This window comes from Ostrinia furnacalis, unplaced genomic scaffold (genome assembly GCF_004193835.3).
Source record: "Ostrinia furnacalis isolate ACB-3 unplaced genomic scaffold, ASM419383v2 OfSCF3631, whole genome shotgun sequence".
NCBI lineage: Eukaryota > Metazoa > Arthropoda > Insecta > Lepidoptera > Crambidae > Ostrinia > Ostrinia furnacalis.
Genome location: NW_021133870.1, coordinates 41,935 through 63,737, shown reverse-complemented (window position 1 = coordinate 63,737; position 21,803 = coordinate 41,935). Strand labels below are relative to the sequence as shown.

Below are 21,803 nucleotides of genomic sequence, written 5' to 3'. Positions count from 1 at the left end.
ATCTAGAACAAAGGCGATTCCATTCGGTCCAATAGTTTTAATTATTATTTATTATTGTGATTGTTACTTGTTGTGTATGCCTAATAATAAATAAATAAATAAATAAATAAATTACATTAAACTTAATGCCTATCTCGTATAATCTAATTAGTATCTTCAAGCATACCTAAATTTGAGAAAATCCTATGCCTAAGAGAAGGATCTAGAACATTGCTAAAATATAGCAGCGTAACTATTATTTTCATTATCTACTATATAAAAATAAGTCGGGTTTTCCTCCCTGACGCTATAACTCCAGAACGCACGAACCGATTTCCACGGTTTTGCATTCGTTGGAAAGGTCTCGGGCTCCGTGAGGTTTATAGCAAAGGAAATTCGGGAAAAGGGGGTATAACGGGATCCACGCGTACGAAGTCGCGGGCGGCCGCTAGTGAGATATAGTTTTTTCCCGCGGCTTCATCCGTGTGAATTTCAGTCTATATTACTTATTAATAATGTGGAATTCTAATGGTGAAATGGTTTTTGAAATCGCTCTAGTACTTTTTTAGTTTTGTTACAAACATACAAAAATTCAAATATTTCCTACGTATGATTCTTTAGTAAGTGAATACTTACTTATTTCAGTCGGAGTTCTCAGTTGGTTGACCTGTAACAAAAATAACATTGAATTAGAATCACAAAATATCTGTTACAATTTACAATTAAACAGAAGAAATGTTGTTTTAGGTCGCTCCTTACTAAGGTTGCCTAAAATATACCGATTTGTACAGTCAAAGGCAATTAAAGGACGAAGCACACTTATCAACTCGAGAACGGATCGTAACCGTGTCGACTCGAGGCAGTCAGTATTCTTTTTAAGAAACTCCGTACGAACTTACCTAATTGCATCGGTCTTTTTGTAAAAATAAAAATAAAATATTATAAAAAGTATTTTTAAATTCGATGTCTGCATGGCTTTTATTATACAGGCAGTTGTCGAAAATTTTAAACAATAATATTTATTTATTGTTAAATATTTGAACAAATAAAAGCGAAAGTAAGATACTTTAAAAACCTCCAAATGGGAAACCCAATGTTTACGTTTAATGCATTTAAAACAATTTCATTTATAGGGTGGCCTGAAATTACGAGACACGCCGCAAACGCGTTTTTAATTTAATGACGAAATCAAAAATGAATTATCATTGTCAGTTTGAGTGATGCGAAATTGAAAACGAAGATTGATTACGAATCAATTATTTGCGCACTGTGTGGGATATTTAAGGTCTTTATTTGTATGGTAAAGATCTTAGTTACCATCTACCACAGTATCTAAGTGACGTCACATCAAGTAAAACACTGCTGCACCTTAAGTAATTTGTAATATGTGCAAGTGGACGTCATATTTTGGCCCAAACGAAAGAACTAATAAGTCTGAGATGCTATCAACTGTACCTTATGGAGAACTGAGGGCCTCGAGTTTACATCAAACGCGCTCACCAGTGAGCGCGTCAAAAAATGACATTAAATGTATGACGGATTTGTACAGCGCCCCTAGCGGGAAACGTTCAAAAACTAAAATTTTCATACATTTCTTCTTCGTTAGTTTGAAAATTAACGTGAGCGCAACTGGTGAGCGCTCACTGGTGAGCGCGTCAAAAAATGACATTAAGTGTATGACGGATTGTACAGCGCCCCTAGCGGGAAACGTTCAAAAACTAAAATTTTCATACATTTCTTCTTCGTTAGTTTGAAAATTAAAAGACTCTATCTTTTTATTGCAAAAAACGCACGTGTTGTTATAACTACATTTGAAGATAAAGTGTGGATTTTTCTCTTTTAAAATTTAATACAATTCAGATTTCAGCAGAAAAAAAAACATTAAGAAGCACATGGTCACAAAACTGATTTTGCGATCAAACATTTTAACTAAATTTCTTGGATTTTGTCCAAGACCTCTGATTGAACCATCTTTTTCAGTCACAAATCTTCTAAATATCTCCCGAGCTTCGAATGGACTCTAAAATTTAAGGGGACATAAAATCCTTATGTTATTTGAAGAAAATCCGGTGGGTATATAATCATTTTTGCTGCCGTAAAAACGTGAGTGGTGTCCACCATTTTTGTTAAATTGAAAAGGAAGTGATATTGATAGGGCCAAGTTAAATATCTGACGACTGTCAGAAAAAGTGGTTAGCGTGACACTCAAAGTACCCAAAAAGTTCGCAACACGTCTTTGTTACAATGAGGACTATCATTTTTATACTTAACAGTTGGCACCCCTGGCGATTGACAGGACCTTACTCTACAGTGGCGCCATCTTGATGAGTGCAAATGCGATAGTCCTCCTACCACTTTAGCGCTCACCAGTTGGTGCCACTGTCTTCGCTACTAGCAAGTAACAGGACCTTACTCTACAGTGGCGCTAACTGGTGAGCGCTAAAACGATAGCCCTCATTGGAATGAGCTTGTGTTGTCATCTTTTTGGACATTTAGGGTGTCACGAACTATTTGACGCTGACTGTACAGGATGGCTTCGCTCGCTGTGGTAGCTTGTTCAAATCTCACCACGGCAATTTTTAACAATAAAGGTCATGGACGTTTATGTATACGTATGTTAATTTAATGTTAATTTGCAAAACTAACAGGTGCTAGTCCGTAAATTAAATTTTACTGGACCAAAATAACGTGATTACACTGTAAAGTGAGTCAATAAAGACGAAGAAGTAAATTATTGAAATTACTTATTGTATAATCAGCACAGACGACATCAAATCAAGCACAGCAAGTCACACTGTGGCACCTTCCTAACCCTGTCATAGGGTCTACATTGCAACCAAAAACGCCATCAATACTGTACCTGCCATGCACAGTATTGCATAGCATACGATTATTTAATCCCATGCCAGTAGAGGTCAGATTAAGGCACGACTCCGCTCGACTCCGCCTGAATTAACACTGCAGAGCCCCATTAAAATGCAGGCTAATACCGTTGGTTTTCAGATCCAGCCGCTCTGCTGGTTTTTAGGGTACCGTAACTCAAAAGGAAAACCCGGAACCCTTATAAAAGTTCTTTATTTCATAACCAGCCATTGCGGAAATCATTGGGGGATGCCTATGTTCAGCAGTGGACGTCCTATGGCTGAAATGATGATTTTATTTTTTACTTTATTTTGATGATGATGATTTAATATCTCTTAAAAACTTAGGTTAATACTAATGACTTACAGTAGGTATATACTTCATGACCATGTCGTTTAGTCTTCACTGCAGGGACACGACCCTCTCCTATTTATTAGAGGCAAATGGAGGATTTGGTCTACACTTCCCACGCTGCAGCGCTGGTCAGACGGGTTTTATATGCTTAGTAAATAACCCCCTTACTAATAAAAAGTTACACAGTTGTTGACCACTGTATTAAAATGACATTTCCATACTAAACGGCACTTTAAAACACTGTTCAACGAGCGTGTAAGTTTTATTAGTAAGGGGGTAAGTATTTTTCACTGTCTGTTATTGTCCGTTTTCTGTCTGTAAATACTTAACATTTTTCTGAAGAATCTATGAAGGTACGAGTATCAAGACAGGTTTTTGAAAACCTTGAGGAAGGCTTTTGTCCAAAGGTGGACGACATCATTCATGTCTTTTTAACATAATTTTAATTAAATAATTTGATTAAAACAAATGAAGTACCTACGCCACTGACAAAACTCTCTTTGTTAGATAAACACCGCTTAATTTGTTATATTTACCTACTTCTATTTGCTTACCTTTGTTAAGTGCCTACTGTTCGTAACATTAGTTACGTAAAAAAATCAAAACGTAGAAAAATACGGGATAGATTCACATTCCACATACAAACTAAAGGTATTTACACAACTAGAAAAAACTTTTAACCTTTCCACCTAAAACAACATGGCGGAATATTTATTGAAAAGCTTCAACAAAGCTCGCTCCAAAACTAGACAGGGCGCCTATTCCGCAAAATAAACTTTCTGTCTCTCTCACTCCTGGAACTGGGTGAAAGAGATAGGTAAAGTCCAATTCGTCAAAGTCTTTTACAGAATAGGCCCCCTGGCTTAGGGAAATCCACCGTTTCCCGTGAAAAGAAAATTAAGGTTCCGATGAAAATCCACAAAAAGCGGCCCTGAAAATCGTTTTAGAGGTTTGGTTTTTGGTAAAGAAAGGTAAATAAAAAACGTACGTGTCTATATAGCAATTAGTTTAACGTGTACAAAATAGATTTGTATATTATGTAATATTAATTATTAAATATTGATTTATTAGTAAAAAAACGTAAAATTAACTTAACTTGTAAATAGTAGAGTCTTTATAGTATCCGTTAACTCTGTACTTCATACAAATAAGTTAACATGTAATCATTGCTGAATTAACTTTAACTCTAATCACACAATTTTTACCCTCAACGGAATATTGTTAGAATACTTGGAAATCTCTATTAATTAAAAATACACAAAAAATATTCAAAATCCTTTTGTAAGTTAGTTAAAAACTAATTGAGGACTAAAAATTAGACCTCTCAAAATACGGGAACACCAACTGGAAACGAGTTAAGGCCGAGCATAATTGGAAATCCACCCTGTATTAAGTATCCAAATAAATAATCCCACTTGGAATTGGTTTCATTGAGTTTCCGAGAAATAATTTAACTTTTACTTTATAGACTGTCCCTTTTCGTGATTTTAGAAGCGTTTGTTTTCTATTTGTCAACGAAAAAGAAGCAGATACTTCGTGACACGACGCTAGTAATGACGTCATTTAGTTTTGCTACTGTTTTGCAAGAAGTATCTTTAACAGACATACCATCATTCAAAGTATAGATTGTTACATTCACGAAGACGCGCCCCACCAATTTTTGGTCAAGGGAAGGTCGGGGTGCGGGTAGTTAGATCCAAGCAGTCCAAACGTCATTATTGTAATGTGCGTGTGCACTTATGGATGATTTAGCATGTACCGATACCTAACACTCAAACATTAGTAGATGAAACGATCTATAAATAATAATCCTGTATACAGGGTGGAATTTTGTAATGCCGCCTGGTGGAAAAGTACTCTTAATATTGTAGATAGAAAATTTTTCTCAAAGAAAACATTCCTTTATTTTTTTAAAGAAATAGAACTGCATTCAAAGATTTCCAAAAATTTGCTGGCCCCACCCGGGAATCGAACTTACTTAAATCTGTTAAAAATTACACCTGTATTTTATTGCATCGATCGTTAGGTTCCAAAAATCTATGAAAGCAGTTCTCTTTCTTTTCAAAAATAAAGGAATGTTTTCTTTCAGTAAAATTTTCTACTCGTATAATATGCAGTATTAAGAGTACTTTCCCTCCAGGTGGCATTACAAAATTCCTCCCTGTATATATTATAAGACCTACTAACCTAATATTATTAGTGACGATAGTTGAAATTAATGTAATTAAGATTTAGCTATACACTTTCCTAGGATAATCTAGAAGTCACAACAAAGTCAATTGTCGCAAACCACTATCGGCACTAATTTGATTGTATCGTGATCCAGGCGGGATCTTAACTTAATTAAACAGATACCCTTTGTTAGTATGTTACACAACCTTAATTTAGTTTACTCGTATCGCTGTCAGATTACCTTGCCTGTTATTCCTGGGGACACACGGTCGTGACGTTCGGAAGACAAATTTTTTAGGCATCTGAAGGTGAGGTTCAAGTGAAATCCATCTATCATAAAAAATATTTTAAGCTCCAAGAATTTAAGGGACACAAATGAGCACGACTGCTAGTTCTTGGCTATTCTACTATTTCGGGCCTAGGCAGTAGCCGTTATGATACGGTAAGGGATTTTAAAATACGTCATAGCACCTTACAATAGATTAACTAGATGGTTGAAGACAAACTGTAGATTCTCGCTAGGAGTTCTGATTAGGTATAAATAATTGTACACTATTGTATACTATAGGAAACTAGATAAAATGGAAAGATGTGCGCACAATTCACAGGATAGCGTTCCAAATAAATTCGAATCAAGCAAGTTCAAAAATTTTATCATAAGCACTGCATTTTTATCCCTAATCCATATTACTTACATAATTATTGCAACTTCCAGATTTTAATAAGATCACACTTACAAGTTATTACGTTCACCGAACACTACACCAGTATAACGTTCTGTAAAGAAATAGACGTAACTAATTTAACTGATTTAGCCGCAACTCAGCGACAGTTCTGATTACTTACACCCGGCGCCGAGTTTGATCTATGTCACATGTAAGTTGGTAATTTGTTCCGTCGGTCAGAACTTCAGCGGATTGTTATGACACCAATCTACTGAGATAGGATGCTAACATAGGATGCTTTTAACACCTAAACCATTGTACCTATTCTTTGCAAATAAATACTTTGACTTACTTTGACTTTGACAAAAATAGTTTCCTACGCTTCCGTACGAAATAATTTTAACTTATCTATGATCGTGCTGATGAAGAAAGTGTCAGAACATACTATTACCTGCCACGGGACTATTCCTAACTCTCGTTCCCACCGCTGCAATTCCTGTGTAGCAAGGATCTACAGCTTAACCGCTAATAAAAAACCCAACCAGTGAAGGTCAAGTTTGTACTGAGGGAAAGTTAACTGTCATTGGACCCAGAAGAACATAGGAGGATATCGAAGTTACTACCTGCCAATGATTCTTTACTTCAAAATCTGTGAGTTAACTACGTGTATGTGTACCTACACAAAACAGTTACACTCCAAGTTTGATCTATGTCACCATGTAAGTTGGTAATTTGTTCCGTCGGTCAGAACTTCAGCGAATTGTTATGACACCGCCAATCTACTGAAATAGTTTTGAGAACTTTGGGATGTTAACAAAAATAGTTTGCTACGCTTTCGTATAAAATATTTTACAATTATAAAGACTGTGTTCATAATAACCGTGTTATTAATAATTTTCAATGTATCACATTTACCGTAACATAATATTTTTAAGCCTTAGCAAATCATTACAGTTTGATAATTAATATTAACGACAAAGTTGAATATCGAATGACGAGTCCATAGCACTATAATATCCACAAATGGAATATTCCTTTGGGAGTACCCTCAATTTCCTTAGATCCCACTTAAAATAAACCCAAGCGTTTGGCTTAAATTATCTGTTTTCTTACGATAACTCAATGGAACTGGGGGTTCAAATTAATTTTATAGCTAATAAAATTCGCGTACCCTTTCCTTAGCCTGTGGCAGTTAATAACACCCTTTGTCTGAACAGACTTTAAATTACAGCCGAAATAAAACAGCCAGTGTTCTTCGAGAACAGCATGCGCTGTCTAAAAAACTTTTTTGACAATTAACAATCCATCATAAAGGGTGTATAACTTGGTTCAGACATAGAGATTTGAAATCCAATCCTGACTAAGGTTACCTACTAAATACCCCCTCACTAATAAAAATTACACGCTCGTTGAAAAGTGTTTTACAGTGACGTTTAGTATGGAAATGTCATTACCGTTTTCGTAATATTTTTCATTGATGGAGCATCAATAGGAATGGGAAACGACTATTAAGCTATGTTAAATAGCCTAATCGATAAATGTGCTATCCAACTTCAAATTTTTTTTCAAATAGGACGAAGTGAACTGGCTGAATTCCCTATGATGTATTTTCAAGTAAATAACGTTTTAAGTGGTATTCCGCTTTAATTTGCCATGGAATTAGAACCGCATCATTTTTATTGCTTGGCCGGCTTCTGCCCAAATGGGGTGTCGCGGAGAGAAGTACCGACAAATTAGTCACTTTGACTTGGTGTAGTCCTTAGTGTAGTTTACGTAGAAAAATATTTGTTGGGCCGATAGTTTTGTGGATTTATTAATCAGTATGAACAGAGTAAATACAAATGAGTAGGTCATCTTCATAGAAACACCCGAGCGCGGTTTGTATGTGAGCGCGCCAATACGTATGCGGATACGCACACACACTGACAAAATTTAGCGTGGATTAGCGGTGAGGTGCGCTGAATTTTGTCAGTTCAAATTGTGCTCCAAACCGCGCTCGGTGTGTTGCTATGAAGATTTGTACCTACTCATTTGTATTTACTCTGGTATGAACAAGAACGAAAGTACGCACATACCGATTTGATATCGGCTATAAGAAGGAGATCGAAGTATTGGCCGATAAAAGGTTTGTAGTCTACGGAGTCTCTTACGAGTAGATATTAATCCCATCAAAAACAATACTTGACAATGTTTTTTTGACAAGTATTGTTTTTGATGGGATCTCATTTCTTTTTGTATTTTGTAGACAGCAGTTATGTATCTAGAAAACTGGACCGAAATTGAAAAATTTTACTCGATTTGGCGGTTGCACTACCGTGCCCCCAAATCTCATTTCTTTTTGTATTTTGTAGACAGCAGTTATGTATCTAGAAAACTGGACCGAAAATGAAAAATTTTACTCGACTTGGCGGTTGCACTACCGTGCCCCCAAATATTNTAATTCGATTTGTATAAATTATTTTTTGTCTATGTCAAATAATCTTCAAAATAATTATGTTGTGGTACTTATTTTTATTAAGTTGTAGTCAAAGGATGGAAACTATTTAAAGGCACTTGATGTTCAAAGATTTATTTTTTATTAAAAAAGCATACATAACACGTTCACACTGCGTTATCGGGTCGAATTGACCTTAGGTGCTGGATGCGTTGGTGCGGGATGGATATATTCGGTCTTTTCAGTAGTACGAAAGATACATAATAATATTGTTTTGCAATTGTTTCGTCAAACACAGTAAATATTTGGAAAAAAAACTTATCAGGTCCTTACGACCCGATGTCGCACTGAAAGTAAACAAATATCATTTAGTGCTTTTATCGTGTCTAATCGACCCGTTGACAGATGACTTTATGGTCTCTTTGTATGACTTTATGGACTTTGTGATCACGGTCGAGATCGGTATACTAAGAGAAAATCAACCTTGCGATTTGAAAAAAAAAATAAAGAGGTAAAAATTATGATGTCGGGTTCAGGGATGTCAGAAGTAGTAAATTATTTTACATAGCGCCTCTAGTCCCAAACTAAGCAAAGCTTGTAATTTAAACAAACATGGCAATGTACCATTCTGCTTGCTTATTGGCGCTAAGCCCTTGTGCCTTGGGCCACCTCAGTAACCACCTCAGTATAATGACGGACGATTGTCACTCAACCACAAAGTACCACATAAANGAGTCAGTGAGTGACAAAATTAAGTAACTTTGACCCGTTATAATTCTTAAACTAGTGGTTCAAATTGAATGAAATTTGAAATATACCGTGTCTTTACAATGCCTGCATAGCTCATGAAAATTCAGCCTTCTAGTTTTATCCAGAACGAAGTTACAGGCGGTCGAAAATGGCCTGAATTGCTTCGAGAAAAGGATGGTACGGCCGTGCTCGACTTGGTGGGGGCACTGCCGTGCCCCCAGATAAGTACATTCTGTACAACAAAAAGTAAGTAATTCTGATTCTTGTCTGATAGAAAAAATTTTTGATCGAATAGGCATTTTAAATTGTAGTATTCATTGCTATACAGACAATGTGATAATGTCAAGTATTGTAACAAATTAATAATTAAATTAATTTTGGCTTACGGTCCAGTATGTAAATAACACTTTTTCTTTACGATGAAGCCTAGACTGTAAACTGTTTGGAGTGTCAAAATCCGTTCAATAGTTTTTCGTAAAGTATCTAAACAAACATAAAAACTCACGAACTTTCATATTCAAACATAAATTATATTAGTGGGATTCTCCAAAAGTCATCTTCCTAGAAACATTTCATTAATAATTATGAGTGGTTTTCAAGACAAAGAAAAGGGATCCAAAAAAGTATTTTCATATCATGTGAAACAATAAATGGCGGTCAACACAATAAATAAGTCAAAGGGAAAACTGCCTTATTTTCCCTTTCTTATGCTCAGCGGCGAAAGTCAGCATGACTTTTATAAATAAGGGGATAAAGGTTATTCTTGGTATAATAATATCTACATAATAAACATGGTTATATGCATTAGGGGTGAGAATTGAGTAGAAATGATTAAGCCTAAGAAATTAAATTAGGTTTTTAATTTAATTAATCACCGATTTGTATACAAATTGTGATACTTAATTACACATAAATTAGCAATTATTTATATTTTTCTGGGAAATTAGAAAGCAACGTTATACAGGCTGTGGTTTTGTAAAACAACGCCCATCTCAGTGGTGGTAGTACACATGAAGGTAATTGAAATCGCAGTAATTGGAAAAAATCCATGTATTTTAATGTAATGGAATTGCTGAAATGCTAACCTAATCTAAACCTTCCACTCTTTTTGTAAAGTTTTATTACTGACAAAATACTATTTGAAACACCAAAATTGTCAGTTAAAACATGTAAAGTGCAAGTTTTGGCATGCAACGTCAAACGTTAAAGGAACATGCTAAGTTTTTTACCTGTTATAGTCAACATTTATATTAAAACCGCATCCTACTTGTTCCAGTAATCCAAAGTGCTTAGATCACTCAACACAGCAAAAGAAGAAGAGCCAGTTTACCTCGGGGAACTTTTTTTCCAGGAAAAATACTTTGATTTCGCGGAAAATCACAAAAGTCAATGAGTTTAGGCAGCAAAATTTTTGTGTGCTTGAGAAAAGATTTCAGTGTTCTGTAAGTGGTAGATGTATCAACATCACAAGGGTCATTAAACATAAAAGGTGTTCTTTGAAGAATAGTTTGTGTTTAAAAAAGGGTGCTTTTCAAGGAAGACCTCATTTTTAACGTCTGCGTGGTCCTTTCTAGTCTAGGAATAATAAAATTCCATTTCTGGTTCGTTCCTGTGGATCGGTAACTGGGTAGGAGCTTATGGTAGGCTGTTTTATTTGTCAATAAATAGTTTGAAATAGAATAATTTACCTTCATTGAAATAAATTCCCTTAGTAAGTGCCATTAGTTCTTGGGGTACATTTTCTAATAAAATAGTTTGTATCCCAACTAATATTATAAATGCGAAAGTAACTCTGTCTGTCTGTCTGTCTGTTACGCTTTCCCGCTTAAACCTCGCAACCGATTTTGATGAAATTTGGCATAGAGATAGTTTGAGTCCCGGGAAAGAACATAGGATAGTTTTTATCCCGGTTTTTGAAACAGGGACGCGCGCGATAAAGTTTTTCTGTGACAGACAAAATTCAACGCGGGCGAAGCCGCGGGCGGAAAGCTAGTTGTACATATTCGGATAAGTAAGGCTGGTTTTAGTGTCACGCGGACCGTCCGATGCGGACCCGCTCCGCACGGCCAATCTGTATGAACTTCTAGGGAGCGTTTTAGAGTAATGCGGTCCGGAGGAACCGCTCCGCTCCCTAGCAGTTCATACAGATCGGCTGTGGGGAGCGATCATTCCGCACTGACAGTCCGCGTGACACTAAAACCAGCCTAAGTTTATTTTGTTAATATATTGTGTCACTCAATGGAAGACGGATAAGATCTTAAATAAATATAATCTAATCATATCTTTGCTTTGATTTATCAAACGTTAGATTAGCTCGTATGAATACAGGGTGGAAACGATAAGTGATATCACTCGATTATTTCTTACTTATACAAGATCGAAAGACTGGTTACTAATCCTGAAAGTGCTTCACGAGCTCTTTCAAACGGTACCAATAATAGGTTACTGAATAAACTGGAGTTATCCGAAAATTCAATGTTTTCAGCTTCAGTATGAGTATTATAATAATTTCAAAATTAATAATCCAAAATCGTTTATTTGTTGTAAGATGCTAAATTACTAGTTATAGTCGGGAAGCGCAGGTCAGTCCCGCACAGGTTGTCAGCGATCCACCGCTGCGCCTGCGCTGCCATCTGCTCGTCGAAGTGCTCGCGCCAGTCGCCAGATTTGCCTAGTTCATAAAGGAAAGGCAAGTTTGATTATAATCCTTTTACTATTAATAGAAATTATCATCAGAATATGCCAAGAAAATATTTAGTTATAAGTAACTAAGTGTCAGCAGCCTGCAAATACTTTATATGATAAAGCCGACAGAATTGTAGAAAAGATAACAAACATACTTAAATCGTTAATTAATTTGTGTCAATCCACTAACCTTTTCTAAAAAATGTACTATCTTTTTTAGTTATCCACCCTAGGTCCTTTCCGACTTCGTAGTGAACCGTTGGGTTTTTCTTGAAGTTATCGAATTTTAGGCGATCACATAGACGTGTAACTTGCTCATCAGTCATCGTCTTGCCTAGGAATTCGGCAACTTGTCGAACTGCCTTCGGCAAATCCTTCAGACATAAGTAAAGTACATACTGTAATAATGTATAAAAACATGAGGTTGAAGAAGTAATAGGAGACCATAGAGTAACTTATATTAACGTTCCGTTCACATTTGTTTTTTTTTTATTCACAACGAGAAAGCTCTTGGCCTGTATCTCACCTGATGGTAAGTGACGAAAGACGATCAAGCCGAAGGTGGAAGCGAGCTTCACCCGGAATCCCCAACCACGGAGGAACTGGCTATCTTATCTCTAGCCGGAACACAAAAATGCTGTTAACGTTGTTGTTATGGCGACAGAATTAGCTATGATGGTGGTAGCTAGCCAGGCGGACTTAGAACAAGCCCTACCACCAACCAAACCGAACAGAAAAATCTGCCCCCACTGGGAATCGAACCCGGAACCCCTGCGTCTGAAGCAGGTGGTCTTACCACTAGACCACAGAGGCGGCTAATGTTATTCCTTCAACAGGTATTACCTTCAACATATCCTCATAAAAGAGAAACAGTAAGTTAGGGTGATTCCTTTGCTCCCAAGCTTCCATAACGTGCGGGAAGTACGGAGTCGAATCAACTGTAAAATAAAAACAACATAAGTGTTTACCTTCCATTTGTTTACTTTAATGATCTATTATTTTATTAATTTCATTTCCCTCCGTTTTCAGTTCAAACTTTACCAATAGAGCTTTTAGAAATGATGATGAAAATGTAGGACAAACAAAAAAATAAATTTGCTCAGGTGTATTTCGGAACTTTGATATGCATCATCATCATCATCATTTCAGCCACAGGACGTCCACTGCTGAACATTAGCCTCCCCCATTTGACTTCCACATCGCACGGTTAGTAGCAGTCTGCATCCAGCGCCTTCCTGCTACCTTTATCAGGTCGTCGGTCCACATTGTAGGTGGATGTCACACGCTGCGTTTTTCGGTACGCGGCCTCCACTCCAGAACCTTGCTGCCCCATCGGCCGTCAGTTCTGCGTACTATGTGCCCTGCCCACTGCCACTTCAGCTTGCTAATCCGTCGGGCTATATCAGCGACTTTAGTTCATTTACGGATCTCCTCATTTCTGATTCGATCTCATAAAATAACACCGAGCATAGCCCTCTCCATAGCACGCTGTGCAACTTTGAGCTTCTGTATAAGGCCTATAGTGAGAGGCCACGTTTCCGAGCGAGTCATCACAGGTAATACACATTGGTTGTAGACTTTCGTCTTCAGGCACTGAGGTATTTTGGACGAAAAGATGTTGCGTAGTTTCCCGAACGCTGTCCAACTTTGATATGCGATAGGTTTATATTATTAACATTGGCGTGTTGTAATTTATCAGACAGCTAATTCCCTATCAGAGATTCTATCTGCATTGCAGTTGTGATACAGACTGATCAGATAATTTAGGATAAAGTATTAACTCACTTTTGTTCTGAATGAAGAACTCCCAATACTGTTTGAAGTCCCCAGTGAAGCCCATGAACGCGAAGAGTTTGTTGTGGTGGTAGAAGGAGACCGCGGCGTCTCGAGGGTCGCGCGCCACGTATACCACCTTGGCGGTGTCCAACAGCGTCGGCGGCAGCAGGGATAAGGGAATGTGCGTTTTGATGAACCGTGGCGAAGGCAGCTTCGCCACAAACTCGGTGCCAGGAGTAGTCACTTCCTCTATAATTTTTAACAGTCGCTCGTCTCCTTTCGCGAAGTCTTTCATATAGTTCTTCGTTTTGTCGCTATTTATCATCATGAACATTCTGAAAACACCCGATTACAGATCAGACATTATAATCAATATTACAGTTTCCCTTTTGTAAAATTACTTACTCTAGAAATGGGAACCGTTCATTAAGCGGCATAGAATCAGATTTTTCGTAGTCTAAATTGTTTGCCACCATCCAAACGAGTTCCTGCGTCCAAGTCGTTCCTATAAACATAATAAAACTTATAAATTTAATTTGAAACGTGCATGTGAGTTTTCTTTCTACAATGCATTTTAAATTATACTTATAAACATCAGTAGTAAACTTATTTTTTTCATGTAATAAAATACTAAAAGGGAAGTGTAAAGGCAGATAATAATATGAGTAGTAACCTGATTTAGGGAACGTGACCACAAAAGTATCGTCAGGTCGTATTGGCATGTTATAAATATTTTTAATATCTACTTTAATGCCGTTGGTGAAAAAATATCCCTTTGGGCCGACTCGAATGAATCCATTCTGATACCCTGAAATTGAAAACCGGAAAAGCAGTGATTATGAAGTAAAAATATTCCATATATGAAGTAGAACACCTTTACCTACACATGTACTAGGTAACTATTTATGGGTCTTTAGGTATTTCGCACCATGTGTGATTCGGCCAGGTGCGAGTCGCTCATAAGTGGTCTTTAACATATTTTTGTCATAGATTGATTAAAAAAAACATACAAATATTACTTATGTACCATCATTTAAGTCAGTGTAATTTTTATACTGCCTACTTTATTTTCAGTCTGGTCCTAAGACTGACTGGAGGAAAATGCCGAAAGGCATTAAGTCCGCCTTATGTACACTGTTTTATGTGAATTCTAGTTTAAAATAAATACATGCAACTCTCTCCAAAGACTAGTGCGAAAAGCTCCATTCAATAAGTTTTGGCCAATTCACACCGCGGAATCACTCGTGGTACGAAACGCCTTAGACCCGGAAGTATTATTTTATGTACTTAAATTACCTGTATAAATACATACTGCAAGAACCTATTCAAATGACATTTACCTACCTAAGTAGGTATTTTCATACAGTGTGAGTCACAATAAAGCGCACATATGAAAATTATGTGAAACTAGACCTATTTTTATCGACAAAAAAAAGGTAAATTTTTATTTTTATTTTTTATAGATATTTTTTTCTTCCGATTCAGAAAATTTCAGAAAAAAAATTCTATAAAAAAAATAAACATAATTTTTTTCCTCTTTTTTGTCGAAAAACATAGGTATATTTTCCCCTTTTTTCATAATGTAAACTTTATCGTGACTCACACTGTATATATTATTATAAAACGATACCAAAATAATAGAAACATACCTTCGAAATAGTGTTTATGTATTTCATCTGCTTCTTCTGGATCTAAGTCTTTTATTTCAAACGGAAAGTTATTACTTGAAGTAGTCATTGTAGCAGAAAAATTTGTTTAATTCCTTGATACCCAGGTTGTGGGAGTCTTATATAATGGTGTCTATCGTATCAATTACACAAATATCTCAAAGTGCATGGAAAATCCGTCGCAAATATTGTGATTAGTTAAATAATCTCGTGAAAATGATAACCTATCTTCTATATTATATCATGATAAGAATTTTATATACCTACTAGCTTAATTTTTGAACTACTTATCCTTCAAGCGGGCGCGCGGTCTTTTGTAACGGCAGCGGTCGCGCGTAACCGAAAAGATCTATAGGGTCTAGTTGAGAAATAAAGCACTTATTTTCCAATAATCATTTATTATTTTGTACGCAGATATATTATGATTGTATTAAAGTCAAAAGTAATTTGAATTAATTAAAAGAAACAAATATTTAATCAATTAACATAACGCAAATATTATTTGAATAAAAAACCAATTTTGGAACACAAAATTTTTTAAATTACCTCTGAATAGTTCATATACCTGGTAAAAACGATAAAAATGGCAAAATAATGACAAAACATAATTTTATAATTTTGGTCCAGTTTGGCTTGGTCTCTGAGCTCCGATTCACTCTCTTTTTTATCTTTTCTTAGTANTAAACGTCGAAACATTGGTCCTACGAGTCGGACGGAGCCTTGGACTCAAGATATTGCACGGAAGTCGTTGCCCGGCGCGTATCCTGAAACTGAAGCCAAAGACGAGGAACCAGGCCAAGACACATCAATCGGATCAACGGTCAGGTGTTATCCTTCCTTTTCACGTCCCATCCTAATCGATTAGTGCTGAAACAGTGTTATTTTTCAAAATTCCAGCCGTTTGTGGTGTTCGTGACAACTGCAACGTCACAGCCTACTGTGCGCCGTAAGCGAATAAGGTGATCCTGCCAAAAACCGTACGTACTCTTTGCTTTCTAATTTCTTCCCATAATGAGCGATGAGGAATATGTTTCTGCAAATTCTAAGCTTAGAATTCCTAAAACATCTTCTAGGGAGGGTAGTCGGTCAGCCTCCAAAGAACGTTCTACTTCTTTAAAAACATCCGTTACAGACCTAAAAAGGCAAAGAGGAGTACTCAAAGCTCGATTAACGTCATTCGATAAATATATTTCAAAATTACAAAATATCGATTTGACAAAGCCTCAATTAATTGAATTAAAANGAAGGTTATGCGTAGTTTTTTGATCCGTACTTAAAATAACCAATTGACAATTTTTGTTACCAGTGGTTCAATAAAAACAAAATGTAAAGTAATAGTTAAAAATTGTAAAGTCAAACTACTTAATCATCGTTCGAAAAATGCATTTTGTTATTTAACCACTTGTAAATAAACAATTGGTTATTTTGATTACGGATAAAAAACTGCGCCTTAGTAGATTTTTTGTTTCTTTTTAACTGTAGGCTGAGTTGCACCAACTTACTTTAACCGTAACTATAACAAAGACCGGTGTTTTTGTATGGAGTTTGACAGATTTTAAACGTCAAAAATCTATAACTACTCTATAACAAAGACCGGTGTTTTTGTATGGAGTTTGACAGATTTTAAACGTTAAAAATCTGTCAAACTCCAAACAAAAACATCGGTCATTGTTATAGTTACGGTTAAAGTATATTGTTTTCATCTAGCTTTCTCTGACACAGTCTGCCTGCTCTCCCTGGGTTGTGGGTACATTAATCATTGGTGAGACCGGGGGAAATCCCCAGAACCTTCGATATTATACGGAATTCTTGGGCCCGGTACCAGCTTGCATTGTAATTGGAGTAATCTAGCCGCGGTGTTATAGTAATATTGGATACGCAATTGGGTGTGATATTAGAAAGGGCGTCAGTCAAAATTGCGGTGAAGGGTTAGTAGGTAGAAGGAAATATCCAGCGATGGTACGAGGTGCGTTGGCAAGATTACCTTTATTTTGAGATAGCCAATGTCTATAAACATGCTAATAATGTACTCGTACTAAAGTTTACTAACTGTGGTGATCAATTTGACACAGTGGTGGAAAACTTAGCTCAGGTTGGGCCAGAGATCGCGGGTGCAAATCTCAGAACATTTTGCATTATCACTTTATTAGGTTTATGTTGAATTGAGTAGGTTTTTTTTTGTTAATATAAAACTGATACTATTACTATTATAGCACATAGGTATTATACATCTGAATAGCTAATCTCAGAAACTACTGGTACGATTTTATTTTCGAAGAAGGCTGCTATCATGCTACGGCCAATAGGAATAAATGAAAAATATTGTAAAAAAGGGAAAAATATTCAAGCGATTTTTACGCGTACTAACTCGCGGGTACTGGTTTAATAGAAATAAACAATCATGTTTGACACACTTAATAAAATTCATCCCATCATTAAAATAAAACATAATGATGTCCAAAAGCTTTCATTGGGTCGCATTATTTCATTCGCTTCCACGTAATACCCAATTAACAACTCCGAAACCTATTACAGTCCGAAAATGTACGTCAAATACATTCATAAGTCTTTATACCGTTTTTATATCTGTAATAAATTACCGATAATGACCAATATGCCGCGGTATTATTTTGTGTAAATGGAGATTATGTCGTTTGTTTTGCGGTGTGCGGTACGGGACCACATTTTAACGCTTGGTTCACATGTAATGGATGGTGGAAGTTGACGTTCGGTTATTGGGAAGAGATTAATACCAAATTATTATTAACATTTAATAATCACGCTATAAATAAGAAGAAAAGGCCGCTATCAGCTGGTTATGCCGGAGGCTATGTTCAGCAGTGGACACTGGACGTCCCGTGGTGAAATCTTGACGATGTTGATGATGACAAATCATGATGATGAATAAGATACCTGCCAGTCTTTCCGTAGACGTTGTAAGAGATGTCATAGGGACAACATAATCAGATGCCCAAGCACGTCTGCTCTGGGGAATATACTAATCAAGGAATATTAATTTAGAAACGGTCTAAGTACTGTAGTGGCGATTAGGTCACCAGATGATGATGATTAAGTGCAAAATATTTTTATTTAGCTGAACCTACTATAACAGAATGCATACCCTAAAAAGGAGAAATGGGGTGACAAACTCTAAAAATCAAAATGAGCATTAATTTCTATGATTTATCGAGTTAATAATTAACAGAACTGACTTTCTGTGATGAAATTTACACGGGCGAAGCCGCGGATAAAAGCTAGATTATTACCATAATACCTATATTTTTGACATTACATTTCACCTTTATCCCGAATCCTCCCTAATCTCAATCTCCAGGCGGCAACACATAGTTAAAATAATCCCGTTATTAAGGGCAGGTAGGATTAAAGTCGGGAATGATGGGAGTCGGGACTCCTCTGCTGTCGGAAATCATGACTTATCTAGATGAGTGGGGGTAGACGGGCAGTTATTGGTTGACATAGGGCCACTTTATATATAAAAAACAAACCGAATTAGAACCTCCTCCTTTTTAAGTTGGTTAAAAATGTGTAAGTAGTTTTAGGGTGGTTTAAAAGTGCTCATTTTAGTGCGAATCTATCGAATCCAGGTGATGTCGGTTTCATTATTACTAGGTTATTCAGTTTTCACTGTAGGAGCACGATCTTAATTTACCAGCGACAAAAAGAGGATATAAACTCCTCACGTTGGACAAAAAATGGCCTATCATCATCATCATCATTATCTCAGCCATAGGACGTCCACTGCTGAACATAGGCCTCCCCCAATGCTTTCCATGTTACCCAGTTGGTAGCGGCCTGCGTCCAGCGCCTTCCTGCTACCTTTATGATGGCGTCAGTCTTTAGGTACTACTAAAATATGGCCTAATGTACGCATATTTGTCCCAAAAGCGCCTTTGACGACATCTAATTGCTGGAAGAGTGGGACCATCTGTAAGATTTGCTAAATTGGGCAAGTTCTAAAATACCCTTTCGCCAGTTCACGGCACGGCAGTTAAAAGGACGAAGCGCAACAGTACCTACAGCATTCAAACCACTTCACAGTGGTTATTCCTTTTACTAATTTAATCCAAGTTTTCCCAACAATCACTGACCAGCTTCTAAGCAAAGTTGGTTCAGTAACTCACCAGGTAAGAATTCAAATAAGTACTGTACTAACTTAGACAAGCAGTCAGTACACGCAAGACGCTAAGTAGCCTGTAAACAATAATCTGACTACAATTTTACCTTCGTTACGCTAAACTCGTCTGACGAAGTACGAAAATTATGAGAAGTAGCGCTAATATACAATCAAAGTATCATATCGTAATCGTTCGTTTCAGCCAAAGCCAAATGACGTCCACTGCTGGACAAAGGCGTATCGTAATAGTATGTATTAATTGTTATATCAACTCAAAGTGGCAGTGGACGGGGTACATAGCTCGCAGAGCTGATGGCCGTTTGGGCTGAAAAGTTCTCGAGTGGCGACCACGGGCCAGAAGACATAGTGTGCGCAGGTCTCCCGCAAGGTGGACCGACGAATCTGGTGAAGGACGCGGTAAGTACCTGGATGCGGGCAGCGCAGGACTGTTCGTTGTGAAAATCCTTGGGGGAAGCCATGTCCAGCAATGACGTCATTCGGCTGAAACGAAGAACTGTAAATGAATCACTTACTATACTTACGAGCAAAACTATGGAATCAGGCCGTTGTGTTTGGTTCCGAGCCATCTTAAGAACTGAATGATTATGTATGTATTTATAGTATCAATTTAAAGTGTAAAACATTACCTTTAAAATGGTACCATTTTTAATTATCTTCTATTAGTCATTTAGTTTTTACGATCGATCGCTCGGAACAAGTATGGTGATTCCATACTTTTGCTCGCGAGTGTAGTTTAATTGATAAACATCTAACTTGAAAATGATTTAGTATCTACTAAACGTATCTCGTAATAAATATTTTTCGCCCTGTATAAACCAATTACTAAAGCCATAACTTACTTGTGTATAAAGCTATCATCTGCGGAAATGAAACTATTTTACTTTTACGACTAGGAAAACATAAAGTAGTAATAAAACCTAAATGACGTCCCCAATTTGAGAATCTTATTTATTTGAGTTGTTATAAAACGGACATAGGGCAAGAGGATGCTTTGATTTATGGTCAAAATGGTCAAACTCAACATTTTTGTTTTGTAAATAGGTAAAAAATATTTTGTTTGTATCTGTCAACGATGGACAGCTAGGGCTAGGGACTGGATTATTTTGTATCCTGTCTTTCCCAAGCATTATAATCTGGGTCTCTTAGAGGCACAATTAGTGTATTGACACTTACAGGGCAGGTATACCTACTATCTTAGACTGCATCTCACTTAAAACATCAGGTATGATGGTAGTCATATACCTGCTTCGTGCTGAATCATTTCTTAACCACAACGAGGAATCTCTTGGCCTACTGCATGAACATCTCACCTGATGAAAAGTGATGATGATCAGGCAGCCAGTAAGTCGAAGCGAGCTTTATCCGGAATCCTCAACCACAAATTATTCTCACTTGATAGGTTTAGTAATTAATAGAAATCATTTCTGCATCCAGCGCCTTCCTGCTACCTTTATCAGGTCGTCGGTCCACCTTGTGGGTGGACGTCCCACGCTCTAACCGTGCGATGTGGAAGTCATTTCGGGAGGCCTATGTTCAGCAGTGGACGTCCTGTGGCTGAAATGATGATGATGATGATGAGAAATCCATTATTATTTTCATTTTAGGTACGACTTTGACAATTAGTTCTTTAGATGTCATTTTGTTTTCAATCTATTTTATGAGCATTTTTTAAAATCTACTACATTGTGTTCCGACGATGGTGGTGAATGAATAATGTGAAACGTACACACGTGTACCTACCTAAGCTGCCGAACGCTCGTCTGCAACCCCACTTAATTATGCCATTCCAAATTCTAATGTGTAATGAATGCAAATTCTAAAGGGTCTAACGTTGTAAGGAGCAGGTAAAATATTTACACCGTAAGCGCGGTCTTAATAAACTTCAGATGTATGGGAGTTCTCCCAAGTTTGTCATAGGCCAATTTCGGGCCATGAATTTTCTGAAGTAACTGCTAGATTAGGCACAGCTCAGTTTTAGAAAACAACCCATTAATGTAAAATATTGACTGTTTTTTTTTATAAGTTTCTATTCTTTGAGTTATTTTTGGTAACTCGTTAATAGTTCCTTATACTTTTCTAAATGTTGTGGATTTAAAAAAATCAAGAGTTTTGTTAAAGTTTGCAAAATAGTTTCTAATTCAAAAGCATAAAAGTCTAACTAAGACTGGGTTGCACCATCTTACTTTGACTTAAACAGACTTCAAAAGTCTGTCAAACTCCCAATAAAAAACACTGGTTATAGTTATAGTTACGGTTAAAATAAGGTGGTGCAACTCAGCCTAAGAATTAAACTAATTATGATA

The 21,803-nt window shown here is 36.7% G+C and overlaps 2 protein-coding genes across 2 annotated transcripts in view; both read right to left on the bottom strand.

The window, feature by feature from the left end:
* The window catches only part of LOC114358031 (TWiK family of potassium channels protein 9), a 109,452-nt gene that overhangs the window by 50,587 nt on the left and 37,062 nt on the right, over positions 1 to 21,803 (bottom strand). The window contains exon 2 of the mRNA XM_028311891.1: positions 616 to 646. The gene's annotated coding sequence lies outside the window, so the exon portion shown is untranslated. The remainder of the gene's footprint in view (positions 1 to 615; positions 647 to 21,803) is intronic.
* LOC114358032 (sulfotransferase family cytosolic 1B member 1-like) lies at positions 11,742 to 15,414 on the bottom strand. The gene is made up of 7 exons (XM_028311892.1): positions 15,327 to 15,414; positions 14,351 to 14,485; positions 14,083 to 14,182; positions 13,687 to 14,012; positions 12,745 to 12,839; positions 12,092 to 12,275; positions 11,742 to 11,887 (listed from the first exon to the last, which is right to left on the bottom strand). The coding sequence occupies exons 1-7, from the start codon at positions 15,412 to 15,414 to the stop codon at positions 11,751 to 11,753; spliced, it is 1,065 nt and encodes a 354-aa protein (XP_028167693.1). The 3' UTR covers positions 11,742 to 11,750.